General features: G+C 37.9%; 3 protein-coding genes and 1 long non-coding RNA gene across 10 annotated transcripts; 2 read left to right on the top strand and 2 right to left on the bottom strand.

The window, feature by feature from the left end:
• Nucleotides 1-327: 327 nt before the first annotated feature.
• On the top strand, nucleotides 328-2,055 carry LOC119066068 (pancreatic triacylglycerol lipase-like). Of its 5 annotated transcripts, XM_037168298.1 has the most exons (8): nucleotides 329-496; nucleotides 574-843; nucleotides 910-959; nucleotides 1,030-1,081; nucleotides 1,134-1,339; nucleotides 1,400-1,405; nucleotides 1,469-1,565; nucleotides 1,879-2,055. In XM_037168298.1, exons 1-8 carry the CDS (start codon nucleotides 369-371, stop codon nucleotides 1,958-1,960), a joined length of 891 nt encoding a protein of 296 aa, XP_037024193.1. In that variant the 5' UTR covers nucleotides 329-368; the 3' UTR covers nucleotides 1,961-2,055. The 5 variants fall into 5 exon arrangements, 4 of the variants coding, with proteins under 4 accessions (XP_037024194.1, XP_037024193.1, XP_037024192.1 ...); XM_037168297.1 differs by having other exon boundaries at nucleotides 910-967; nucleotides 1,157-1,339; nucleotides 1,400-1,565; XM_037168296.1 differs by having other exon boundaries at nucleotides 330-496; nucleotides 1,400-1,565.
• LOC119066070 lies at nucleotides 1,855-23,256 on the bottom strand. The gene is made up of 4 exons (XR_005085690.1): nucleotides 23,246-23,256; nucleotides 21,732-21,736; nucleotides 9,160-9,163; nucleotides 1,855-1,987 (listed from the first exon to the last, which is right to left on the bottom strand). It is a non-coding gene; the product is annotated as an uncharacterized LOC119066070 (long non-coding RNA).
• Nucleotides 3,919-9,552, bottom strand: LOC119066066 (protein transport protein Sec24C). The gene is made up of 9 exons (XM_037168292.1): nucleotides 9,385-9,552; nucleotides 8,980-9,094; nucleotides 7,525-8,919; nucleotides 7,323-7,450; nucleotides 7,010-7,251; nucleotides 6,839-6,954; nucleotides 5,692-6,771; nucleotides 5,045-5,626; nucleotides 3,919-4,768 (listed from the first exon to the last, which is right to left on the bottom strand). The coding sequence occupies exons 2-9, from the start codon at nucleotides 9,076-9,078 to the stop codon at nucleotides 4,628-4,630; spliced, it is 3,783 nt and encodes a 1,260-aa protein (XP_037024187.1). The 5' UTR covers nucleotides 9,079-9,094; nucleotides 9,385-9,552; the 3' UTR covers nucleotides 3,919-4,627.
• On the top strand, nucleotides 10,780-23,187 carry LOC119066067 (RNA-binding protein 5-B-like). Of its 3 annotated transcripts, XM_037168294.1 has the most exons (19): nucleotides 10,792-10,878; nucleotides 10,947-11,028; nucleotides 12,406-12,472; nucleotides 12,529-12,579; nucleotides 12,643-12,711; nucleotides 12,786-12,809; nucleotides 12,939-13,016; nucleotides 13,089-13,179; nucleotides 14,394-14,463; nucleotides 14,812-14,885; nucleotides 19,871-19,975; nucleotides 20,049-20,163; nucleotides 20,227-20,387; nucleotides 20,966-21,041; nucleotides 21,122-21,281; nucleotides 21,343-21,587; nucleotides 21,658-22,757; nucleotides 22,821-22,931; nucleotides 23,036-23,187. In XM_037168294.1, exons 2-19 carry the CDS (start codon nucleotides 11,019-11,021, stop codon nucleotides 23,039-23,041), a joined length of 2,613 nt encoding a protein of 870 aa, XP_037024189.1. In that variant the 5' UTR covers nucleotides 10,792-10,878; nucleotides 10,947-11,018; the 3' UTR covers nucleotides 23,042-23,187. The 3 variants fall into 3 exon arrangements, with proteins under 3 accessions (XP_037024190.1, XP_037024189.1, XP_037024188.1); XM_037168295.1 differs by lacking the exon at nucleotides 12,786-12,809 and having other exon boundaries at nucleotides 10,780-10,878; XM_037168293.1 differs by lacking the exon at nucleotides 23,036-23,187 and having other exon boundaries at nucleotides 10,792-11,028; nucleotides 22,821-22,988.
• Nucleotides 23,257-24,532: the final 1,276 nt, after the last annotated feature.

Below are 24,532 nucleotides of genomic sequence, written 5' to 3'. Positions count from 1 at the left end.
TTATTGCCATTTTTCATACGTTTTTGTAGAGTGCGTCAAAATGATGAAAATAGTAACAGTTCGGATGGTGTCTGAGAACCAAAGTCAGAAGAGAAATCTGATTCGCAAAAATTACCACATAAAATCGGTTCAGGAACACCGTGACTCAGGACTCCGGAGTGCTAACGTAATTCATGACAAAACCACTTAATTTCGATTAACCTTTCCGAGCTATGAATTTACAATTATAATAACAAATAATCAATTTGTTTAAAGCAATTTGAATCATCCAGCAATAATTTGCGTTTCATGAGCAAAAAAATTTCCAAGTCTGTTGAGTGGCATTAACGAATGATTAGTCGAACGTTGCAATCATAACTTACAACAACATGTCTCCGATTCATAGAAATTTTCTAATATTTTTCTTCTTCTGCAAAATCAAAAATTTCGGTGCACCCTTACCACCGTTACTGTCAGACGACGAACTGGGTACGGTCGTTCTGTACTATAACAGTCCGTAATGTATTTTCATTGCTAACAGTCTGCACTTTCCTATCTTTTCTTTTTGTGCAACGAAACATTTTCAAATTGCAGATTTATCACATCCGAACAAATCATCTCACCAAACGTTTCTCTAGTCAGTTTTGCGCCTGATCTACCCACAAAGTTGATCATTCATGGCTACATAGCGAATAGGTTTCACGGTTCAATAGAACCGGTAAAGAATGCGTATTTGGGTCGAGGTGATGTGAATGTTTTACTGGTCGATTGGGAGCAGCTCGCCCACAAATTGTATGATGAATCAAGGTCCTATGTACGTCAGATTGGTAGTCGAATCGGAAATCTGCTGTCGCATTATATTAGGTAAAATTGTTCGACTAATAAGACATTTTAATCTCCGTATTCGTGACTTTGTTTGAGTGTTTCTAGAAATCAAAATGTAAGTTACAGCGACATACATGTGATTGGTCATTCCTTAGGTAAGATAGTAAGATATTCGCAAGAAACAAGTAGGTGTTTCGCATTTAAAATATTCTACAATTTCACAAGGAGCGCACATCGCTGGTAACGTTGGAAGATATTTCAACGGTCACCTTAGGAGGTAAACATTACTAAACTCTCAAATTGTTTCGACTCTAATTCAAATATTCAAGAATAACGGGCCTGGATCCTGCAGCACCACTTTTTACTAATTCTTCGATTGACGCAATTAAACAGTCCGACGGTCAATTTGTTGATATAATTCACACCTGTGGCTATTCGTTAGGTGAAATTTGGGCGCGGGGGCACATTGACTTTTATCCAAACTCTGGAAAATTTCACCAACCAGGGTGTCGTAAAGATGATTTATTGCAGCTGTGTAAAGTTCACTATTTATTACATTGCATTGGTCAATTGCAGATTTTTTTTAAATTTCTAGTTTCATGTAGTCACTTCCGTGCACCACTATTTTATGCGGAGTCAATCCTATTCCCGTATTCTTTTACAGCAGCCAAGTGTACGTTTAGAGAAATAATGGCCGACTCACCGAATAAGTGCACAAACTCAAACGAAAATGTCTATATGGGAGATATCGTCTCGATGGAGTAAGATACTTTTGGGTTTTCTTTTGGTTTTCTTTTAGAAAAACATTTCGTCAGTGTACAGTCAGAGACAGTGAAATTTCAGCATAAATTTGCTTCACCTGTTTTTCAGCTGATCCACACATAAAGGCGTATAAACAGTTTTGATTGTTTGTCTGGTCAGCTGAAAAACAGCTGAAACAAAATCATGCTGAAATTTCACTGACTCTGACTGTAGCTTTTCCAAATAAATTTTTCACAGAAAATATTTTTCCAAAAAAAACCTCCTATCTTCTTGAAGTCAGAATAGTAATTCTGAATGATTTTCGTAATACAGCTCTCGGGGATTATATTATCTAACCACCAACGAGATGTATCCGTTTGGAAGGGGAAATTACAGTCAATATGGAATCCTCTAAAATGTAGAAGTTCAAAAGTTCAACAAGCTGTTACAAATTGGTTCGTTTAAATAGACATAATGTACTGATAAATACAACTTTTTAAGAACTGAAGTAAAAGATCGATGAGCAATGCTATTAAAAACGGCTTCTATTGTTTCGACAACAAAAATTCTTGATCCCTGGTTCTTGTTCTCTTATATCACAGAATGTAAGTCAAAACAATTTTAGTAAAGGATTTCACATCAAGCAGAAGGTAAATTTGTTCAACAAAAGAAGTAGCAGAAATAATTATTGTGATGGTGTGATGATTTACTTGCCTTGTCAACCTTGATTCGTTATCAGAAATCAGTTCAAGTATAATTCATACATATCTTGTCAAAATGGTATCAAAATGATTGTTATGGTAACAGCGTGATGACCAGTTAGAAATTCGAAAAGAAAATCGAAATTGTCAGACACGATCTTCTAATAATTTATTATTATTTAAGTCGTTCATGTTGAAGAATTCAAGAACTAGAAGTGAAGAACTTTGTTCCAGGCGGTAATATTTTGGTTAAAAATGAAACGAATCCAACTCTTCTGGTTGGTTTCAGGCGCGCTGAATTCTGTACGGCTAATAGGGCACATGCCTCATACGACCATATTCGTATGAGACGTCGGCATATACAATTCATCTGGCTTATTAGTACTTTTTACGTTTCCGAATTTTTCTACAATCGTCACTACAAACATTTGCCCCATACGATCCAACTAAAATTCGGCGCGTCTGGTTCTCAAATTTGAAATGTAGAAATAATGGAAATTATGCTCCTTTCGTACTTTTACATTATTAAACACTCCTTTGATTCAGATCGTCATACTTCCATAATTCTCAAACTAAACCATATCGAGGGTAACATTACTAAAGGGCATATCTCCGATATCTTAGAAAATAGTAAGCCGATTTTGATAAACTTTTTTTTCCTGAAAGGTAATAAAAAGCAATGAAAGTAGATAAGTAGGTATGGCCAGTCCATACAAGTCGGAGCACATACGGATTTGCATGGCGCCACCTCAAACGAACTCATTTCTAGTGGAAATTTGCACTAGAAATGAGTTCGTTTGAGGTGGCGCCATGCAAATCCGTATGTGCTCCGGCTAGAACAAATTTGAACGTTTGGCCATACCTATCTATTTACTTTCATTGGTTTACCCCACGGCTAGTGAGTGCGTTCCATTCGGCGAAGTAGCCTACTGTTTTGCAATTATTTCAACTCAATTGTCAATTTCTCCAAGGTTCTGAAAGAACAGGTTAAGACAACCACGAAGGCGGGTGACACAGAAATCGATAAACGCCCTCAGTCCAGATTGTGTGTGAAATCAACTTGAAGAATATGTTTTTTAGGAAAATTCGGAATTTTGTTTTTGTTACGTTGCCTTTTTCATATAAACTTCGTAGCCCCTGAACTCAATTTGTGTGTCACCGCCTTCGTGATCAACTCAGAGTTGTGTTAACCTGGTTCTTTCAGAACCTTTGTTTTTTTAACAACCAATTTTTAGATTGTTCTTTATGAAGTTTTATTCAAAATTTTATTAAAAAAACAATCTACTGCAAAATCGTCCACAAATAATTTTTGAAAAAAAAAACTTCTTCCAAATTACGGCAGAATTTGTGATGAAACAACAGAATCTACTTTCTCAATAATTTTATTCGTTTATTTTGTTGTATAATAATAATAATTTTCCTTTACATTTTTAAAAACAATTTCAATAAAAGATAAACCAATTCAATAAAGATTTTCACATAAAAATACAAAAATAATTAAAAACAAAAAAAAAGGTTTCTATAAATTCATTTCAATCGCGCAAAGAGTTTTTTTTTATTTCTCACAAACTTTTCGAATTCTAGCTGGATAGTTCGACACAAAACGATCAGATCCGTTTAATTTCATGAACGCACTGAAAAGCTCACGATACGCACAACGGAAAATTGATTATCAGAATTTATAGCGATTTTCATATTCATAAATAACTCTATTGGAAATTCGGGGCGGGCGGTACTGCATTAAAATAATACGAAACAAAAATAAGCAAGAGAACGATTATAGGAAGGTTTTATGTTAGTAAAAAATTGAGTTCGTCACCTCTTATGATTTTCTTCTATTTTTAAAAGAAATGCGGATGTAAATCTCCTCATCCTCCTTTCATTGGGATTTTTTTTTACTAATTTCAACTGAAAATTGACTTCTAGCTATTGACTTCTACGCTGATTTACGCTAATTCATTATATTGTTTTCAAAAGTTTATTGTTTTGTCTTTTTTAAATGCTACAAACGAACATTGCCACAAACACATTGAATCCCGCACCTGTGACTGTCCATCAATTTCTTGATCACAAAAATGAAACAATTGACTTCTTTTATGTCGAAATGAAACGTTTTTTTTTCGATAAGATTTTTTCTTAAAAGATTTTTTTTCTGTATTTTTCCTCTCTTATTTCTCTCCTTTCTCTCTCAAAAACGAAATTGTTTTTCCACTAAATTTGATGTAACTAAACGGCTAAAATTAAAAAAAAAAATATTTTTTTTACCTTCCCATTAACGCACGGCGGTATCGCAACGCTCTAGTTCGATTTTGCGATATGCTACGACACGACGAGTTGTTGTCAACGTTCCGAGGCGGCCACTGTTCACAATCATTCGTTAGCTAGCTGAGCAACGATCGGATTTCTTTATGTAAATAGCAAAGATAGTCAACGTAACTGGGCGCACCATGCGTACCACGGTCCTCGATCAAAAAGTGACGCAGAACACCTTCCAATTTGTCGCGTTGTCGCACCAGAGTTATCTGTGGGAAGAAAATGTTTTATTTTTTTTATCTTTTGTTGAGTTTAAAATGGTCGCAATTGGAGGCTGTGGCTGTTATCGTTATCTCGTCTACTAAGGCAATCTTTATGAACGATACGCCCTAACCTCTACATTTTGAAAGTCAATCATTCGACCAATCGATTCTCAAAAATACCCAGAAACAATCACCGATGCCCAAGATTCCCATTTCAAATATTCGCAAGGCGAGACTGACCTTCGGATGGAACTAGCAAAACAATAAAAACATATTTCTTACCCGCATGGTTCGAGGCCGTTCCGCTTGAATGCTGTCGATAATATCGCGTATCCTTTGCGACAACGGATTATCAAATACCGGCACACCACAACGATCCGTATCAATTTGTTGCGAACTCGGTGCGCCAAATACTGATTGTGTAAATTCGGGTGCCAGCGACAGACCCAGCCAAATGAACATGTGAATACCATTCTCCAAAATGTACGCTCCATCGTCGCACATTTTCTCAATGGTCGTCCGAATGGGCGATGGTACATCCGTATCGTTAACGTCCACATCGTGGATGGGTATCAAACGGGGATAGAAGTACGACACAGACATCGGCAAGTCCATAATCGAAACGAATTGCATCACATACGAACGATCGTCGCATGTCATGTCAGAACCACCGGAAATAGCATCATTTTTCATCAAGCATGATGCATACAATGGCAACAGTTTCATGCATTCGGGAAGAATTAATTGACCGGCAGATGTGGGCGATGCACAATTTTTCCGATAGCAGGCGAGTATTTGCGCACAACGGGCTTCTAAACTGTCTTTTACCGCCTTCGGTGGCGTTTCCACAAGTTTGAATATGATCTGAAAATATGACGAAAGCATGAGTTGGTGCATTACAGTCCGAAACACAGACTCCGAACACTAACCTGTTTGGCAAAGAACAAAACCATCGCGTCCAGGTCACAACACCTAAATAGATCAGCCATTTGCGTACATGTCTTGAGAGCCAGATTTAGAATCCTCAATCGTCGTTGTCCACTGCATGATGTGTACAAAAGTGCCACCTGAATGTAAACATTATCCTCCGGAGCCAATTTATCGTCGTGCTTAACTTCAATTGCGATCGATTTATCACAATCGATGGCTCCGATTTCCATGTCGGTCGTATTCGACATAAAGAAGTGACCGTAGAAATCGGTTGGTCGTACTCCCGTTGACGTTCGAACACGCATCACAGAATCGAATGCAATGGGTCGTGAGATGTTTTTAATCAGATCGTTCACCACCCGATGACCATCCATATCCGCTTGGAAGTAAGTGTATTTGTAGATCTCACCGCCAGTCAATCGGCAAATTTGTCCAATCGTGGCCAGGTCAACGTACGAATTATTGAAAATAAACAAATCAACAGCACAGCCAGCTTGAACACACTCCTGACCGAGGTTATTGTATACGTTGGTCTGTGGCGTCAGAACCGTTTTCTCTTTCTCCGTGCCGAGAACATTTCGATCATCGCGATTTTTCAACTTTCCTGGCGCATCAGCTATCGGCAACGATGAATGTAAAACGATAATTTTGCCGGCACATTCGGACGCTTTCAGCGCTTCCAGGCCAGCTTGTATGGCCGGCAACAAAATTGTTTCCGTTTCACGCGTTTCACCAAACATTGCCGGTATTTGCTCCATCAGCGAATCGATAACCGCACCCGATTCTTCCGGGTCACACAGAAATCCGTCCAACAATGGCATGAACATCTCGTGCACATCACCGACGACCATCATTTGCGGCTGAGCCAAATTCGATTTGCAATTGTAGAAGTGTACGGTGTTGTTGTACGTTATGAAGCCAACTTTCATGGCACTGCGATCCATTCCTTGGTCAATCGGTAGATTTCGTATGATTCGCTTCATTTCACTGCACAGCAGATGCACCAGTCCGGATTTGATGTTGTTGTACGACACATCAATTACGAATATCATTGCCGGTGGATTGGGTGGCTTGTTGTTCTGCGCAATATGAGAACACGGTTAATTGATAATCAGTTTGCACGGAAATATTACACTTCAAACATACCCGACAGTAGTCTTTCGTAGCCACGAATTCGTAGGTGCCCAATACCAATTCAGGTCGCTCATATTTATCCGTTCGTTGTCCAGTATGATCTAAGTGCTGGAAATACTCTTGCGGAACTGCGAAACGACACAAAATCAGTTCAGATCTTCGATTCGACGACAAAATGGTTACCTTCAGTGGTCGCTTTGCATAGCAAACACTGGAATCTACGTCCGGCGTCAATAAACTGCATGTTGGGTGACATATAACCCTTGCAACGAATGCATCGAATCGGACCGACTTCACCGAAATTGACTATTGGCGGAACGATTTCGCCCTCTAAAGTCTTGGCATATGGAGAAATTATTAGCGCAAATGGTACTGCTGTTTGTTTCATCATATCGGCAGTGGCAGGAACATTGTACATGGTCGAACTGAACGAAATAGAAATTTGCTCTTGTTACACACGGCCTCAATTAGTTGCAATATTCCAAAACACAATTACCGAATGAATCGTGGTCCAGAGTTGCCTTGATCTTGTGTTATCGATTTGGTTGTTACCAATGGTGGTACTAATCCTGGCTGACTTGTAACAAATGGCCCAGTCATTGCACGCTGATTTTCAGCCATAACCTGCAACGAGGCATTGAATGTTTAACAATGTAACCAACCGGAAAAATGTCCGGCTTACTCTATGTGACACTTACTTGAATTGGATTTGGCATTTGATCTGGATCGAGCCTACGTTGTTGCTGCTGAGCTTGAGCTTGAGGAAAGTTTCCTGGTGGATTATACATGCCTTGATTGCTATTGAAATTTCGTTGCTGAGGCTGCATGCCTGGATATGCTCCAGGCTGCATTGGTTGCTGTTGCATTCCCATTTGTGGATGCATTCCAGTTTGTGGTGGCATTCCAGGTTGTGGTGGCATTCCAGGTTGTGGTGGCATTCCAGGTTGTGGATACATTCCAGGTTGTGGTGGCATTCCAGTTTGTGGTTGCATTCCAAGCTGTGGAGGCATTCCTGGTTGTTGTTGTTGTTGCATTCCCATTTGTGGATGCATTCCAGGTTGTAGTGGCATTCCAGGTTGTCGATGCATACCAGGTTGTGGAGGCATGCTTGATTGTGGATGCATTCCAGGTTGTGGTTGCATTCCAGGTTGTGGCGGCATTCCATGCTGTGGAGGCATGCCCGGTTGTGGTGGCATTCCTGATTGCGGCTGCATAGCAGATTGTTGATACATACCAGGTTGTGGAGGCATTCCTGGAGGTTGTGGCATGCCAGGTTGTGGACGATTTACTTGTTGTAAAGGTACTCCAGGCTGCGCAACACCACTTGGTGGATTATTTTGGATGAGTGGCTTTGGAGGCATTCCCAGTGGTGGAATTCCAGGTTGTTGTTGTTGCATTCCAGGTTGTTGTTGTTGTTGCATTCCTGGTTGTTGTGGCATTCCTTGTTGTGGTGGAATTCCTTGTTGTGGTGGCATTCCAGATTGTGGAGGCATTCCAGGATTCACAGGCCCAGACTGAGAATTTGGATGCATTGAAGAGCCTGGTGGTGGTGGTTGCTGACCGGGAAATTGCGACCGTTGTTGTTGACCAAGAAATGCATTTGGATTAGGATGTGAATGTTGTTCGCCGATTGATTGCTGCTGAGAATTTGGTGGTAATTGACTTGTAGGATGCGGAGGCATTCCATTGCCTTGATTAGGTTGACTTGGTGGAAATTGTTGTGCCGGTGGCTGCATCTGTTGGTTTTGTATTGGAGGCCTACTTTGTTGCGATTGCAATGGAGGCGTAGGCATCGCATTGTTTTGAAAATTTGGTGTAGCGTTTTGTGGGCCTAATTGTGACGGAAAATTTGGTTGCGGTGTTCGAGACAACTGCGGTGGACCACTCTGACCGTTTACGAGACCTTGCTGTGGTGGTGCATGTTGTTGATGAAGTGCATTGTTGTTTGTGTTGAAGTTGTTGTTTGAACTCAAACCAGCTGGTGGTTGTGCCGCCGGTGGAAGAAATTTATTGTGACTTCCCTGATTAACGCCGAATGGTGCCGGTCGCTCGTTCGAATCGCCCAGATTCATATTGGACATCTGACCGGTCAACTGTAAAATGAAAAAGGGTTACGTCTGAATCGATGGACTAGAAAGTCTCATTGTCCCTACATTGTTTTGCTGATTTCCATTAAGTACTCCTGGAATTTGCTGTTGTGGTGGTTGAGGCCAGCCTTGTTGCGGCGGTCCTGGTTGTTGAAATGAGTTCATCGCTCTACTAACCTTCCTAAAAGAGAGAGACAAAATTAAGTAAAGATGTCACACGGTCTAGCACGGTCAACCAATTTTGACTCGACTTTTACGTCAACAAGTTTCGTCAGACGATGAACACGAAACTAGAATCCTCTTCCTTCTAACGTGTACACTGACAACAAATGGTGATTTGAATAAAACATTTCCCCGTTCTGATTAAATTCATCAAAAAATTTCATTTCTGTTGTTAAACACTTTTCGTGTAGTCAATCGGGTCAATGTAATTGGACTTCAGATGCAATTTATGGTCAAAATCGTAATTACCTTCACGATACGCGGTAAAAACTCGTTCCAGCAAATGCCGTAGTGTTCTTGTATCGATTCAATTCCTGAATTTCGCTCGGCAAATTGTCTTTTTTCCAAAATTATTTATTTTGACCACGTCAGAACAGACAACTATGAAATGGTTTAAAAGATGGTTTTGACTGTTTCGTTCAGTTGACTTGTCAGCCACGTAATGACCGACTGTAATTTAACGATACGAGGAAACCTTTCAACCGATTGAGTTTTGAATTTACGCGGGACGATTCACTTGAAAATGAAAACTTTTTGTTTTTATTTTGTTGAATGAAAATACTTGAATGGGCCATTTTCGTTTAAACTGTCGGCGTACCACGCGTAGCATCACAATATGAGGAAAATAGTGATTCTTTATCTCCGTGTCTAAACACTGTGTTGTCTCTTTTTTGTGATTGTAACGACATTGCAAGGTGAGTACCAGTGACTACACAGTTTGCGAAAAATAGGACCATACAAAACGATTGAAAAATATTGACATAAAATGTATGAGGCATCTGTCAAATATTTTTCAGGCTTGATGTAAACCTGATGCAGTAATATTGTCCCATTCTGAATTCGATTTTAAGAATTTGTTAAATATGAAAGCATCATCGAGGTTCTTTTTAATTAGATATAAGCCATCAGGCTCAAAAGATTGATCCATCCTGCAAAAATGTGAGAAAGGTTGATGGGATTTGTGACCATAAATTCGTTATAGGCAACGTTTATGGAACAGTATTTTGTGGGATAAAGATCAAATCCCACTCAAATTAATCTAACAGATCCAAAACGGTCATGTATCGTGCATCGTGTTACTCAATATTTAACGACCTGACACGAACTTTAGTAACTATAGGTTCTGTAAGCCCGAACTTTGACAACACGAACGGCAACGATTTCATCCACATCAACATAAACCTACGCGATTTTGCATAAAAACGTTGATGAGGTTATGTCTCTATGGATGAAAGTTGACAATTATTTGACAATTCGTATGGCCTTGGAAGAAACCTATAGACTGTTATGACGGAAAAGTGTTTTGAAGGGTTTATTTCATTTGAATAAAGAACTTGCGGGATCTGTCAAATGTTTACACACTCCTTCAAGTTCGAACAAAAGAAAATTTCCCCGTCATAAGAGTCTATTTCAAGCCTTGGTCTATTTGCCGTTCAATTTCTCTTTTGCACAGGTTTCTTCCAAGGCTGTTCAAAATGTCAATCGTCATCCACAGAGAAGCCAATACAACCTATACAACCTCACTTTGAAGTTCTCACGGTCGGTTGTTTTCGGCCTGTCAAACTTCGTTTTTACCGTACGATGGAAAAAACCGTTTCAACCTGTTCACCCTGTTTGACACTTCAAAATTTTTATTTTCATTGTCAAAGAAGACGTTTTTCTGGCTACTCTGCCAGTGTATAGTTTATTATATCGGCGTGTGTTTTACTGATAGAAACTCTGTGTTCATAAGCAATTTCAGCAGTAAATTAAAGTGATTTTAATTGTGCAGAATGTCATTTTCTAATTACATTCTTGGTTTACGATTTTAGTAGAACGGTCAGACGCATATTGACTGCAAAAGCAGAGGCTGTATCTTGTAGAAAACCGATTTTTAAGAAAAAATGGATCGACGTAAGTTCGACTCGAAACGCCATATTTAATTTTGTTGGTTTTTGTTAGACACTTTTTTTCGGTCTTTGATAAAAATTCAAATTTTGTGATGAGATTCCGAGGATCATTCAATTTGGTTTTTGCAATTTAATCGGATCGACAATGACTCATTAAAGTTCATTTACGGGTTCAGTGTTAAAATCAAAAAAAAATGTACATTTTCTTGTACTCTCGATCTGCGCCTCCCCAAAGTGATTAATGTACCACTTCTTACACCTGCAAGACATAATTTTCCTCAAAATATTTTTTGTTTTGAAATTCCGAATGGTTTAGTTAATGTCTCATTGTTTTGTTTACTGTCGTAAAAATGTGTGTAGTTGTAGTGTACAAGTGTACAATTTAAGTGCGAAAATGCATAATCAGATCAAATCGTACGTAAATACCACTTGAAGGCTATAATATTGCAGTCGTGCGTAAACGTTTCCAAATGTGTGACTAAATTTTTGCATAGTTCATTGGAACGTCAGACGAACTTTTATCGGGTAATGAACAGATCTCGCCAGCCATTTAAAATGAAATCACATTTCCGTTCTATATAAATTAAATGGAATGATGGGTCATAGTCGATGGGTTTCACAGTGGCCAAGTGACCAGCATTAATGATGTTTGATAAAATTACATAGCAATATGTCATCCATCCATCGGGCCTAAAAGCTGTTCGCATTAAGACGAATCTAGACATGGCTAAATTGTTGCCTACATTTGGGGGCAAAATTATTATTATTTCGATGATAATTTTGGACTCGCATTCTTTTTGAAAAAAGTACGACCGTTTGGTGGTAAAATGTGTTAGTTTTCAGTGAAAATTTAAATGTTTGTGGTGATGTAACCTCAGTCCGAGAAAACTCACTATTTCACGAAAATTGACACATATTTCGAGTTTTCTCGGGCTGGGGTTACATCACCCTCAACATTTAAATTTTCACTGAAAACTAACACATTTAAACACCAAAGGATGGTCGTACTTTTTCCAAAAAGGATGCCAGTTCAAAATTATCATCGAAATAATAATAATTTTGCCCCCAAATGTAATAATAATGGCAATAATTTGACCATGTCCAGATTCCTCTTAAAGCTTGTTCTACTGTGACTTAAACCGAAACTGTCTAATTTCACAGAACATGTCAACTCGGCTCTGTTGAGTCATCCGTGAAAATCAACTTTCTTTGTTGTCATTTTATCCCCGAAATCGCACCTGAAATGGTCTCACATTCTTGAATTATATTTGGTTTGTCTAAGGTCATTGACTCGAAAACCTGTGAACAATGAATCTCTTCGGTCAATTAAAAAAGATTTTTTGTTCCTTCGTCGGTCTAATTATCGTATCTTGTTTTAAAGGATCACGTAGTCCGGACTCCAGACATCGTCGTCGTGATCATCGCAGACGAAGTCGTTCTAGATCCAGGTAACTTCGCTACTTTACATAGACTATAAACAGTGAATCTAAACTCAACTATTTAGGGATCGTAGCAGGGATCGAAGGCGTCGCTCCCGTTCACGGAGTAGACCAAGGTAAACCTTTTAAATTTATTGTATCAAACAGTATTCTGAGTGATTTGGTTTCCGCTTCTGTAGATATCGTAGAAACAGTCCCGATTTGTACAAGGACCTGATCGATCAAGACTATCAGAATGACAGAGACAGGTAACGTGTTTCGTTTGTGTTCTTAATCGTAAACTTGTGATCGTATTTATTTGTTATCTGTTTTGGCCGATCAGATTTAGAGGAGATCGCGACCGTAGGTATGTGTACACAAAAAAAAAGTGAAACAAAGAAATTTGTTTTCTTTTTCGTCTATCGATTCAGTGGTGTGGTGATAAGGTGGCGATAAGCGATACTTTAACAATTCGTTTTTTTTTTCCTCTATGCAGGGATCGTCATCATAGGCGTCATCAATCAACTGATGAAGCTTATTTGGAGGAGATCAATAGCAATGACAGTTTTGATAGGTACTTACCATCGATTGTGGATTGGAACTGTACGTTTCTTAACTTCAGGTTTTTTTTCCGTTTTAATTACAGTGATCAAGTGAACAGTGAACATTATAGAAATCAGGTACCAAGCAATAAAATAATAATTTTGGGATTAGCTCAACACATCACCGAAACGGACGTAAGTTGATTTTGTTTGTTATTTCTTATCTGCGTCTGCTATCTTTTACGCGAAACTCTCTTAGAAAAACGATTTGTGTTGGAATAGTTTTGTCATCCATCTATCAGTCCAGTGGTTTTAAGGATTAGTGACAGTGAATCGCTCAAAGAAATTAATTGATTTGCACGAGTCTGAGATTTTTAGAAACTTTAAATAGAAGTGCGGGCACTATTTATCATTAGATTTCGCGCTAAGAAGACCTTAGTTGGTCAAATCTTATGTATTCATCAAAAATAACCAATATTTTTGCCAAGATTACACCTCAAGTAAGGAAGCTACAAAATGAAATTTAATTTGTCGGAATCGGCGTTGTTGAAGCTCCTCGAAAATCGAAATTTTCGTTGTCGAGTTAAGAATCTTCGAATTCCATTCTTCATTTTGATGCCAATTTAGATTTTGTGCGATTGCTGAGATTTACACTAGAACTATACTCGTTCTAGCCCTTCTAGCGCTAGATAGCACAAGTCTTACAACAAATGTTTGTCGCATCGGTTCATGTAACAATCCGGTATAGGTTTCAAACCGTGGGCCTTATGAGGAACTCAAAGTGCCACGGGGCACTGGTCAACGATGTTCATAACACATAAAAAAATTGCAAGTCACGAAAGCCATCTTTTAGTTTTTAGCACTCACTCTCTTTGCTTTTTTTTATTTTCTGTCTTTCGTATTACGACGCGTGTACAACTTTGTACATCACGTGGAGAACCACTCGTATGCGTGTGAATTTGTATATCTTGAGAATTACGTTTGCTTACGAATGTGTTGCTTCGCCTTCGACTCGAACAATCGGATGCAATAATTCAATACACTTGAGTGTTCACTCCATGTCTAAAGTACTAACCAAATAAGGCAGAAAACTTCAGTCTGTTCATAAGTTTCCATCAGTGCCAGCTATGTAATTTGCAGTTGAGGTCGAGATTATGGAGTGAAATGGCTGAAGTTTCCAATTCGGCTATTTGACGTGTAGTTTCCAAATCGAATATTTGATGTGTCTGTTGATATTGTAGTACCTCGATGTCATTTCCTTCTTAGCTGTTTTTTTTCCTCGTCTGCATTTAATACTTGCTACGTAATCAACTTGATATCAAGACATTCGACCGACTAATCTCGGAACTTTAACACAAATTGCCTGTCCCTTCTCTCAAAACCTGATTTTCGATTTATTTCTCCCACAGATCAACAATGACCTCATTCACTATGGACTTCAACCTGTATCCATCCGGCTGATAAGAAAACGTAAAACAGGTAAAGACAATGAACATGATTTTGCTATAATTTGTTGTTGTTGTAAACTATCCGTTAGACATTTAAGTTGAGAAAAACCAAACGAATCGAAAAGCTGAACGGGTAAGTATGGACTTGACTTAGCATTTCAAAGCAACGGCACGATCACATAACAAAAATATTTATGTGGTATCGGCTGTATGCTAAGTCAAGATTGAAAGTTGATGAATGACAATATTGGTGCAAATTGAAATTGAAAATAAAAAAATCTCCGGTAAATCCATCACCAAAAAATCAACTAAACCAAAAACAACCAAACTTTGAAAAAATTGATATCGTATATTGTGTTTGCTCTCTTCTAAAATCTAGGTGCTAGCCGCGGTTTTGCTTTTGTCGAGTTTAATACTGAAGAGGAAGCAAGGAGCTGGATGGAATACAAGCAGGTATCATAGTATCTGGGCGCAGTTTATTATTTTATTACAAAAAAAAAAGAAAAATCTAAGCGAAAAATGAATTTTATCAGAATGTGTAAGCTCGAATTTTGCCACTTTTTTTGGCCAGGGCCAAATTGGTTTTTGTTTAGTTTGTTGGGTTGGTACACCGATTTTTTTTGTTGCACTTTCGGGCAATACTGTATTTGTAATTGCGATGCAAAATCACCTCTCATACCACCACCGACATTTATTAACTCAAATACTACAATCGTGAATACAGCCAACGCAGACCACCATTTTAGTGAAGTTGATCATTTAACGACCGCAGAATATAACCCACTTGAAAAACCCAAATGATTGTTAAAGAGACGAAGCTCTCAATGATTTGATTAGTCCTACAGCAAAGGGGACGTCTCCAAAGTCTTCAAAAAATACTGAAAGATTTTACTGAAATATCTCAGCACGCTCAGGTGTGTTATCCTTGAGCGATGTTTAACTTTCCGGTTTTATAATTTCTTTCGATTAATTTTTTGCCGTATAAGCGGGTTCGCCAGCGTATGTAATTTATGTTTTCTTACTATGTGTAACATGCAAATATGGTCATGATCGTAGTTAATTTATTTAACACAGATACCAAATGTCATGTGGAATGCGTGGAACGCGAGTGCTTAAAAAAACAGCGACTGCTACGCAATTGACATCTGATTGTTTTTTTTGTTGATTTGTTGGTTTTGTCGAGTGCTTTTCAATTTTAACATTTTCTTTCGCTTTGGTGTAACAAGGACTGAAACAGCTTCTAGTTTTGTGTTAAAATTGTTTCAAAGTCTTCTAAATTTTATAGGTTTCAGATGTGTTCGTATATAATAAGCCCTAATTAGGCCGTTAAATCGTGAATTTTGCTTTGTGTTTGAGTGATTTGTTTCCGTACAGAACTCATTCTGTTCTTTTCTTTTTTAAAAGAAAAATTTAATTAATTTGATAATACAGTAGGCAAAGTATCTAAATTGATAATTTTCCATTAATTCGTCACAACTTTTAATTCATAATTCAATCCTGAAAATTCGTCAATCTAAAAATACACTGCTCGTCCGCATTCACATCCGCAATCAACAAACGTCAAACGGTTTTCATTGTCTCATTAGATTTTTTTGTGAAAATGTTTTTTGCCTACCTATTAAACCAGAGCTCTCAATATTTCCGAAATTGTTTCATTTATTCGAGTCAATAAATTGTTTACAAGATGATTCAATTGATAATTTTTATAAATTTCGAATAAGGAAAGTGCTCTTAAAATCAACAAATCGAAAACAAAAAACAATGTTTTTATTCTTGGAGTTATTTTCAGGAAATTTATGCTACGCAAGCCTTTGAATCGTCAATTCAATCGACTGTTGTATTTAATTGATGATGCGAAGATCTTTACAGCAAATTGGAATGCATTTTGGGATCGGCAAAAGATTTAGGCAAAGTTTCAGAAAACTATGTACAGTGGGTTCATTTTAGTTCGGAACATATTTGAAATTTTTGAGAGTTCTAAAAGTCATCGATGTTCCCAGTCAATAAAGCGTTTCCAGGTTATGATATTTTGGCACAAAATTTGAAAATCCCATAGCGAATTCAAATTTCGCGCCAAAATTTCATAGACCTGGAAGAACTTAATTGACTGGGAACCTCGATGACTTTTAAAACTCTGATAAATCTGAAATTGTTCTTTCTAAAGATGAACACACTGTAGTTTATGTGGAAAATCAAATAGGAAAAGATTTCTTTTGAAGGTTGTTTTGAAGATTGTGCTTAAAAAGGTGAGGCAACCATGCTGTTTTCGGTCAGTGAATTAGCTTAGCCACACTACAAACCACTTATGCCTCGGAATAGGTAGGTTTTTGACATGAAAATCAAAAACCTGATCTGACCTGACATGTTTTAAATTTAACCTGAAATAACCAGGATTGACCTGATTCATTTGCATATTTCTTGTTAGTTTCCTTTGCCGCGGAGTTCTAAAATCGTAATTTTCGTTTAGTAGTTTCACGGAGGATATTTGCATAATAGAAGTAACAAATTTCTCAAGATATTGTTAAAATAATTTGCGAAATAGGTCTGATACAATTCACTTCAGGTCAGTGTCTGTATTTTCAGGCTCAACTCAAATCAGGTCAAGTCAAAATCTATCAGATCTGATCCAGATCATATCAGGTTTCAGGCTATTCCTATTTCAATGATTTTCGATTACACTCGTGGTGTCCTTCAAATTACTAACGAAAATACAATGAAGATGCGTCTGATGTTTATTGACACATGTTGGATTTTGTTTCTTCGCCGTTGGCTAGATTAAAGTCAAAGCTACAAAACATTTGTAATATGCATGTGGAGAGAAGTTAGTAGTCTTAGCTTCATATTTTTGTTGATTTTCAGTAATGTAATTAGTGGTCAAAAGAGCCTGATGAAGAGCAAAGCCAAAGCTCGAAATATTGCGTAAGCTAACGTCTTTTATTTACAAACCACCGCTATAGTCCAAGAAATCAACCAACTTTAGTTTATTGTCACATAGCACATCCTTCTGACAGAAAAACCAAAGAATATATTTAACGAAAAAAAGTTGAGCTACGGTTAGAGCTTAGAACTTTATTAAGATTTGAGATAAGCCTACGAGGTGTAGTAGTCCAGCCATTTTCTACACTCATATTTTCTGATATTTTTCAATTGTCCAAATTTGTTAATGTTCGACATTTACGCAGCATTTCGGAGATAGAAATATGAGATTTATTACATAATGCCATAGGTGAGGGATATTATTCCCCACTGGATTAATAAATTATCAAGCAGCATTGCAAGGTATTTTTCTAAAAAAAGCAACGAAAAACCAAATAAAGAATGAATTAACTGAAGTAACGTACTTATTTCAGGAAGTTCAATACAAAAACCAGCGCTAAGAGTGCAATAAATTTATCAGATTTATCATTTCGACTAATGGATTTTTTAAATCTTATTAAGAAGGGGTTGCTGAAATAATTCCTCCAAAGTGACTTGATAAGAATTTCTGTAGATACTTAAAGAGAGATTAGGTCAAAATTCAAAGATATTCAGTGAGCCCGGCTAACAGAACCCTCCTATTATTCAATATTAAAATAAAGATCCATTGAAATAGAGCAAAAAAACTTTTGAATCGAAAACATCTGCAACTTATTAGGAATTCCTGATATTTGTTTATTTTCGAGTAGATAAGTAGTCAAAACACATTTTAAATGAGAATGAATTAAAAACAGTATCGAACAAGCGAAGAACAATTTATATAAGTTCTTTAACTGTTTTTGATCAATAAATCTAAGTTTTATTTAAAAAAAATCGATATCCGACACTTGCGGAGCATAACTTTTCTGAAAATAACTCCAAGAATAAAAAACATTGATTTTTGTTTTCGATTTGTTGATTTTAAGAGCACTTTCCTTATTCGAAATGAAACAATTTCGGAAATATTGAGAGCTCTGGTTTAATAGGTAGGCAAAAAACATTTTCACAAAAAAAATCTAATGAGACAATGAAAACCGTTTGACGTTTGTTGATTGCGGATGTGAATGCGGACGAGCAGTGTATTTTTAGATTGACGAATTTTCAGGATTGAATTATGAATTAAAAGTTGTGACGAATTAATGGAAAATTATCAATTTAGATACTTTGCCTACTGTATTATCAAATTAATTAAATTTTTCTTTTAAAAAAGAAAAGAACAGAATGAGTTCTGTACGGAAACAAATCACTCAAACACAAAGCAAAATTCACGATTTAACGGCCTAATTAGGGCTTATTATATACGAACACATCTGAAACCTATAAAATTTAGAAGACTTTGAAACAATTTTAACACAAAACTAGAAGCTGTTTCAGTCCATGTTACACCAAAGCGAAAGAAAATGTTAAAATTGAAAAGCACTCGACAAAACCAACAAATCAACAAAAAAAAACAATCAGATGTCAATTGCGTAGCAGTCGCTTTTTTTTTTAAGCACTCGCGTTCCACGCATTCCACATGACATTTGGTATCTGTGTTAAATAAATTAACTACGATCATGACCATATTTGCATGTTACACATAGTAACGGTTTGCGAGTCAAAATTTCGCGGTAACCACAAACGTAGAAATGACTTCTTGATCCTAATGTTCCTAATGCTACGAACATTTCCGTTGGTTTGTTCAGCTATCATAGGAGTTCCCGGTAACCAAAATTTTTCTTCAAAAACTACCCGATATCCTGGATACCGCGGATCTACAACGCGGGTTGTTTCTCTATTCGTTTCTGCTTCTCTCAAAGAAGCCTTCCATCGCTGGAATATTTTGCTGAAATCGCCAATACAGCCGGACCGCAAGGAAGAAGGCCACTGATCCAATCCTTATAAAATGTCTTTGATGAAATCCAAACTATCGACTCGAACTTATTTCATAAGTCCGGTGATGTAATAGTTGTTTATCGCTCGGTGACATACAACGATTTTCTCAATGAAACCAACGATCACATCGTCACACAGTTGAGAAAATTGATTTTCAATTCGACATAATATTCTGGTAGTAGTAGTTTGTCCAATCAGAGGTCGAAATAATTTCTCGCTCTATTGCGCCGTGTGCTCTGTGAACATCAGAAATTAGGTTTCAATTTGGAAAGTGCCAATTTTGAAATGAAACTCGAAAGTTTACTATTGCGAATCACTGCGTATGAAAGGACTGAGGATTTTATTTTCGTTTTACCTCCAAAAATAAAAGTTCCTATTGACGCATCACCTGACATTTTTATCATTTTACTTTGTATCAGCAACAATTGAAATTTCTAAACATTTTTACAACTAAAAACCAACCAAAATTCTTGCAACTCCTCGAGGAGTTGCTTAAGAATGATATATGAAATGCATCTTTTGGCGAATAAATAATGAGGAGATACGGTCCCCCCATCACTGGAACACACCCGTTCTAATCCGAAATTGTTTTCTATTTTTCATTTTAGGGTGTGTTAATGGTGCAGGACCAGTATCGATCGGTGATGCAGTACAGTGTGTCTCGTGAGCCGCTTGGTAAAGAGAAAGTGGCTACGGATTGGTACTGTGCTAAGGTATGTTGCGGCTCGTTCGGGTGGAGAACCGAACGGAATCAGTTGTGATCTTAATTAAATTTCGTTTCAACAGTGTGGAGTTTTCAACTTCAAAAGGCGAGAGAATTGCTTTAAGTGTTACGCATCACGCGAAGAAAGCGAGAAGGGTGGTGAAGGCAGCGATGAAGTTAGCAATATTTTAACTAAAAGTATGAGCCACTTCCCATTCTCATTTCTTTGCCAAATTGACTGAATTTGATCGTTCGTTTCAGAAATAATGTTACGTAACTTGGACGTCCTTACCAATGAAGAAGGAGTGTTGACCGTCATGCAGGAAGTGGTACCATCATTAGTTTCGAAAATATCCAAAATTCTAATCTGCAAGGATCCATTGACGTGTACATCGCGGGGAATTTGCTATTTATCATTTGAGGTGCGTAAAACAAAATTCAAAATGTTGATGTGCTCGTTGAGTAACAAGCACTCCTTCCCCTTTGCTATAAATTTAAAAAAGCGTGAAAAATTGTTGTAATAAACAAGTTAGACACTGTTGGCCTAGTCAATGATGACGGGTTGATCATCATTATCCGCCTCCTCCATAGTTGAATAAAATTTGTATGAGTCATCGGGGAAGTATCGGATGATTCTCACTCCTGCTGTCACAGTTGCATCAAAAATAAAGTCGTGCAAAATGGATTTGCATTTCTTCGCTACTGACTGGTGAACAGAATTCTCAATAGTCGATCTTCATAATATGAAGTCCATATCCCTGATATCGGTACGTCTTTAAATTGTGACAGAGTCTTGTATGCACATGCCGCCTTAAATTGCCGTAAGGCCACACATTCTTTCACTGGACATCCACCTCCACGCCATTGCCCAAGAATTATTACGGAAAATGAAAGAATTTTTTTTTTGTGTTTTTGTGTGGTTGAACATCAGTATGATTGTTTTTCCTCCAATTTTAATGTACAGATTGACTTAATTATATTAATAATAATTAATTTACAGAATCTAGTCGACTCGATGTCATTTCACAATGCACTGAAGGCCATTGAACCAGCATTGAATATTGAGGATCGTGAAGGTGTTGTCGACAAACGATAAATTTCGAAAGTCCAGTTCATTTATTCGGCAAATTTCTTATTTTCTTTGTATGTGTGGCAGTTCTTGTGTCCTATTGCGTCGACTCCGAAAATAAACAGATTAACAAATCTGTGGCAAGTAAGCCAAGTCATTCGGATGGACCAACCGTGTCATCGTATTCGAATACGCACCAGTACACTTTAGCTGATGTACCACGATTGGCGGAATACAGTGCTAGCGTGTAAGTGTCTCATCAATGATCGTTTGAGTAAATTTTTGTGAAAATTTCAATCCAATTTTAGTTATGCATCGAATTCGGCTGAACACGACCACTACTACAAATACTACACGGACTATTACATTGCCCAAATAACCAACGGACACTACAACAATCTGCCAACAATGGGTGAAACGGCAAATTCCGGAGCTGCAGTAGCTATGTCGGCCATTCAGCGCAAACAGAAACAACAAAACAAAGTCAGCTCATCACAGGCTCCAGTCACTCAACCAATCCAAATTCCCACTGGGCTTGACAATAAGAAATATCGTAAGTGCCTCAACTGAAGGTTTTGTTCTATCTAATGGTTGACACACAAACTTTTTTGCATGATAATCAGCTGCACCAGACGTCTTCCAGTATCAATATGATGAAAGCAGCGGATTCTATTATGATTCGTCCACTGGCCTGTACTACGACTCCAGTTCGCAATATTATTACAATGGTGAAAGCGGTGCTTACCTGTATTGGAATGCTGAAAAGAGTACCTACACGATCGCTGCAACAACGCCAAGTACACCAGCTGAAGCCACAAAGTCTACGAGTGGTCAATCAAAGAACAGCGACCAGAATACCTCGAACCAAACGACAGGCGTTCCAACAGCCGTATCGGATCTGATGAATGACAGCACCACCAAAGCGTCGGAGGATAGGAAGAAGGATCCGAAACAGGACAAAGTTAAAGTGGCGAAAAAAATCGTAAAGGACATGGAAAAGTGGGCAAAACAATTGAATCAAAAGAAAGATTTGAATGTAGTGCAGGCCGCACCAGCTCCCGTACGTCAAGAAGAAGAACCAATCAAAGTCAACCGTACCGGTAATGGTGGATATGCCGATGTTGGATTTTCCATACTGGAAAATAAGGAACGATCGAAAATATCCATGGACATGGGCTCACGTGGAGGTGCTGCATCGATTGGTACTCCTCCGCCACCGCAAATCGCAAAACTAGTTTCCACCTACGGCTCCGATTCGGACAATGAGCAAAACGAGAAGCCGGCGGATGTAATGAGCGAAAAAGATTACATCGATTTCGCCAAACTAACGTGTCTGCTATGCAAACGGGCCTTTTCTGACGCCGAAATCCTCAACAAACATTTGAAAATGTCCAATTTGCACAAGGAGAATTTACAAAAGTACAATTTATTGCATGGAAAGCTGGACGACATCAATGCGTCCGGTTTATCATACCGGGATAGAGCGAAAGAAAGACGACTGAAGTATGGCGAAAGTGATCCACCACCCGTGAATCGAAGCCGGGAACGTTTCGAAAAGGAATTGGAGAAACAGAAAAGTGCCATACAGGTGCAGGCTAGCGGAAATTTAGCATCGCAGCCGATCAGTTCGAATAATGTTGGCAATCGATTACTGCAGAAAATGGGCTGGTCAGAGGGCCAAGGACTGGGCCGTACGAATCAGGGTCGCACCAATATTATCGAGGTAAATGTTTTTATCGGGAAGTGTGGCGGTGATTTAGTTTGATTAATCGATTTGTTCTTATAGGCTGAAAGTCGAGCCCCGACTGCTGGATTGGGAACGAAAACAACAAACTTTGGTCCTGGTGATGATTACAAGTCCTACATAAAGCGGATGATGAAAAGCAGATACGAACAAGTAAACTAAAAAATTTAATTTGTTTTCCATTTTCCCGACATTTTCTTTATTTGTTTTTATCGACTGTATCCGAGCTAATTTTTATCGTTTTTCCCAACTTCCAGCAATAAGAACCTGTTGTTCGATGTGGCTATCTAAGGAGATGTCATTGGCCTTTCGAAAATTGAGAATGCCATGCATTTAAAAGAAAAACCGAAATGAAATTCTTAGAGATTGTAAAGACGTAAATAAAATCATTTTTTAAGAAAAAAACAAATCTTTCAGATGTCTGTGAAAGTTTGTGAGGTGAGGGATTCTTTTGAAAAACCACCTACCGAAATCGGACTCATTTCGTCTGGGATGTAGCATTTGAAAGGTCTTAGCCTGAGGATTGAGGAATTCAAAACAGGCCTCAGATAGTCTCTAGCCACCATGGTTGCTGGCGGTAGGTCTTCAAATATCGTTAAATGGATGTTTCTCCGACTTATTTCACACGACCGTTAAATAAGTGCGATCTGGATGTGAGATTGTTAGTTGGAAAGCTGATGTGACGTACTTTCAGGACATGCCTAGTTTGATAAACATCTACAAATATATCTGTCAAATATATGATAAGATGGAGTTGGGTGAAAGGAGTCAACATCTATGACCAGTTCTTGTCGGTTGTGATGACTGCGAGGGGAAACTACTCGAGGAATTTATTACACACAATCGAAGGAAGTATCCGGTAATTAATGGGAATTGAAGGAAATACTAGAAATTGAAGGAATTACAAGGAATTGACTGGAAATACTAGAATTTGAACGGAAATGAACGAAAGAACTAAGTCTTGGCTATTCGGTTTGTAAAATACAGTTCATTCTCTGATTGTTTCCTTTCAATTCCTCTTCAATTTCGCTCACTTTCTCGTTTTTCCAGTCGATTCCTTGTAACTCCATTAATTCCTTGAATTTCTAGTATTTCCTTCAATTCTTATTATTTACCGGATACTTCGGCAACTACGAAACTGCAGTAATTTCTACGGTTTTCATTAGTTTCCTTTAAATTTATAGTAAAACTTAGAAAATTATCGAAAGAAAGAAAAGTGAAGAAAATTTGTAGAAAATTGTTTCTACAAAGTAGACAAAGTAGTAACAGAAATCGTGGAGTTATTGGAAATTAATAGGAAATGATACAATGAGAAAAAAGATTACGTCTGACACGTATAAAGTGTGGTAAGGAAGTTATACGCTAGACACGTATGCGTGCTAACGTACGTCTTGTATAAAATACGAGTGGCAAGTTTCTTACCGTAGTCATCGTATATTATACAGTGACTATGTATGGAAATACGTGTCGTGTGTAAGTACGCATACGTGACTGGAGTATAACTACCTTACCGCACTGACTTTATACGTGTCAGACGTAATCTTTTTTCTCAGTGTAGAAACAGACGAGCGAATCCGCCAAAACGGAATCAATTATAAATTAATCCGGTAATTGAAGGAATTCAAAGGAATTAAAAATTGATTTGCCACTCTTGTGGCCAGTGGTTTTCCCCCTCGGATGTCTGCTAATGTGCAACTACATGACATGCTCTCGATAACTTACGTTATCCAAGCTTTCCATTGATCGTAAAATGA

This window comes from Bradysia coprophila, chromosome IV (assembly GCF_014529535.1).
Source record: "Bradysia coprophila strain Holo2 chromosome IV, BU_Bcop_v1, whole genome shotgun sequence".
Taxonomy (NCBI): Eukaryota; Metazoa; Arthropoda; class Insecta; order Diptera; family Sciaridae; genus Bradysia; species Bradysia coprophila.
This window is presented reverse-complemented; position numbering and strand designations above follow the sequence as displayed.

Bases quoted from the DNA above. Each gene is read 5' to 3' on its own strand.
- LOC119066068 (XM_037168296.1), top strand. From the start codon at position 369: ATGTCTCCGATTCATAGAAATTTTCTAATATTTTTCTTCTTCTGCAAA. The intron at 1,082-1,133 runs GTAAACATTACT...CAAATATTCAAG, and splicing joins TTCAACGGTCACCTTAGGAG to AATAACGGGCCTGGATCCTG. The intron at 1,340-1,399 runs GTAAAGTTCACT...TTAAATTTCTAG, and splicing joins AGATGATTTATTGCAGCTGT to TTTCATGTAGTCACTTCCGT.
- LOC119066066 (XM_037168292.1), bottom strand. From the start codon at position 9,078: ATGAACTCATTTCAACAACCAGGACCGCCGCAACAAGGCTGGCCTCAA. The intron at 7,451-7,524 runs GTAAGTGTCACA...GCCTCGTTGCAG, and splicing joins AAATGCCAAATCCAATTCAA to GTTATGGCTGAAAATCAGCG. The intron at 6,772-6,838 runs GTATGTTTGAAG...CATATTGCGCAG, and splicing joins CTACGAAAGACTACTGTCGG to AACAACAAGCCACCCAATCC.
- LOC119066067 (XM_037168293.1), top strand. The intron at 12,473-12,528 runs GTAACTTCGCTA...TCAACTATTTAG, and splicing joins CGAAGTCGTTCTAGATCCAG to GGATCGTAGCAGGGATCGAA. The intron at 12,712-12,785 runs GTAACGTGTTTC...TTGGCCGATCAG, and splicing joins TATCAGAATGACAGAGACAG to ATTTAGAGGAGATCGCGACC.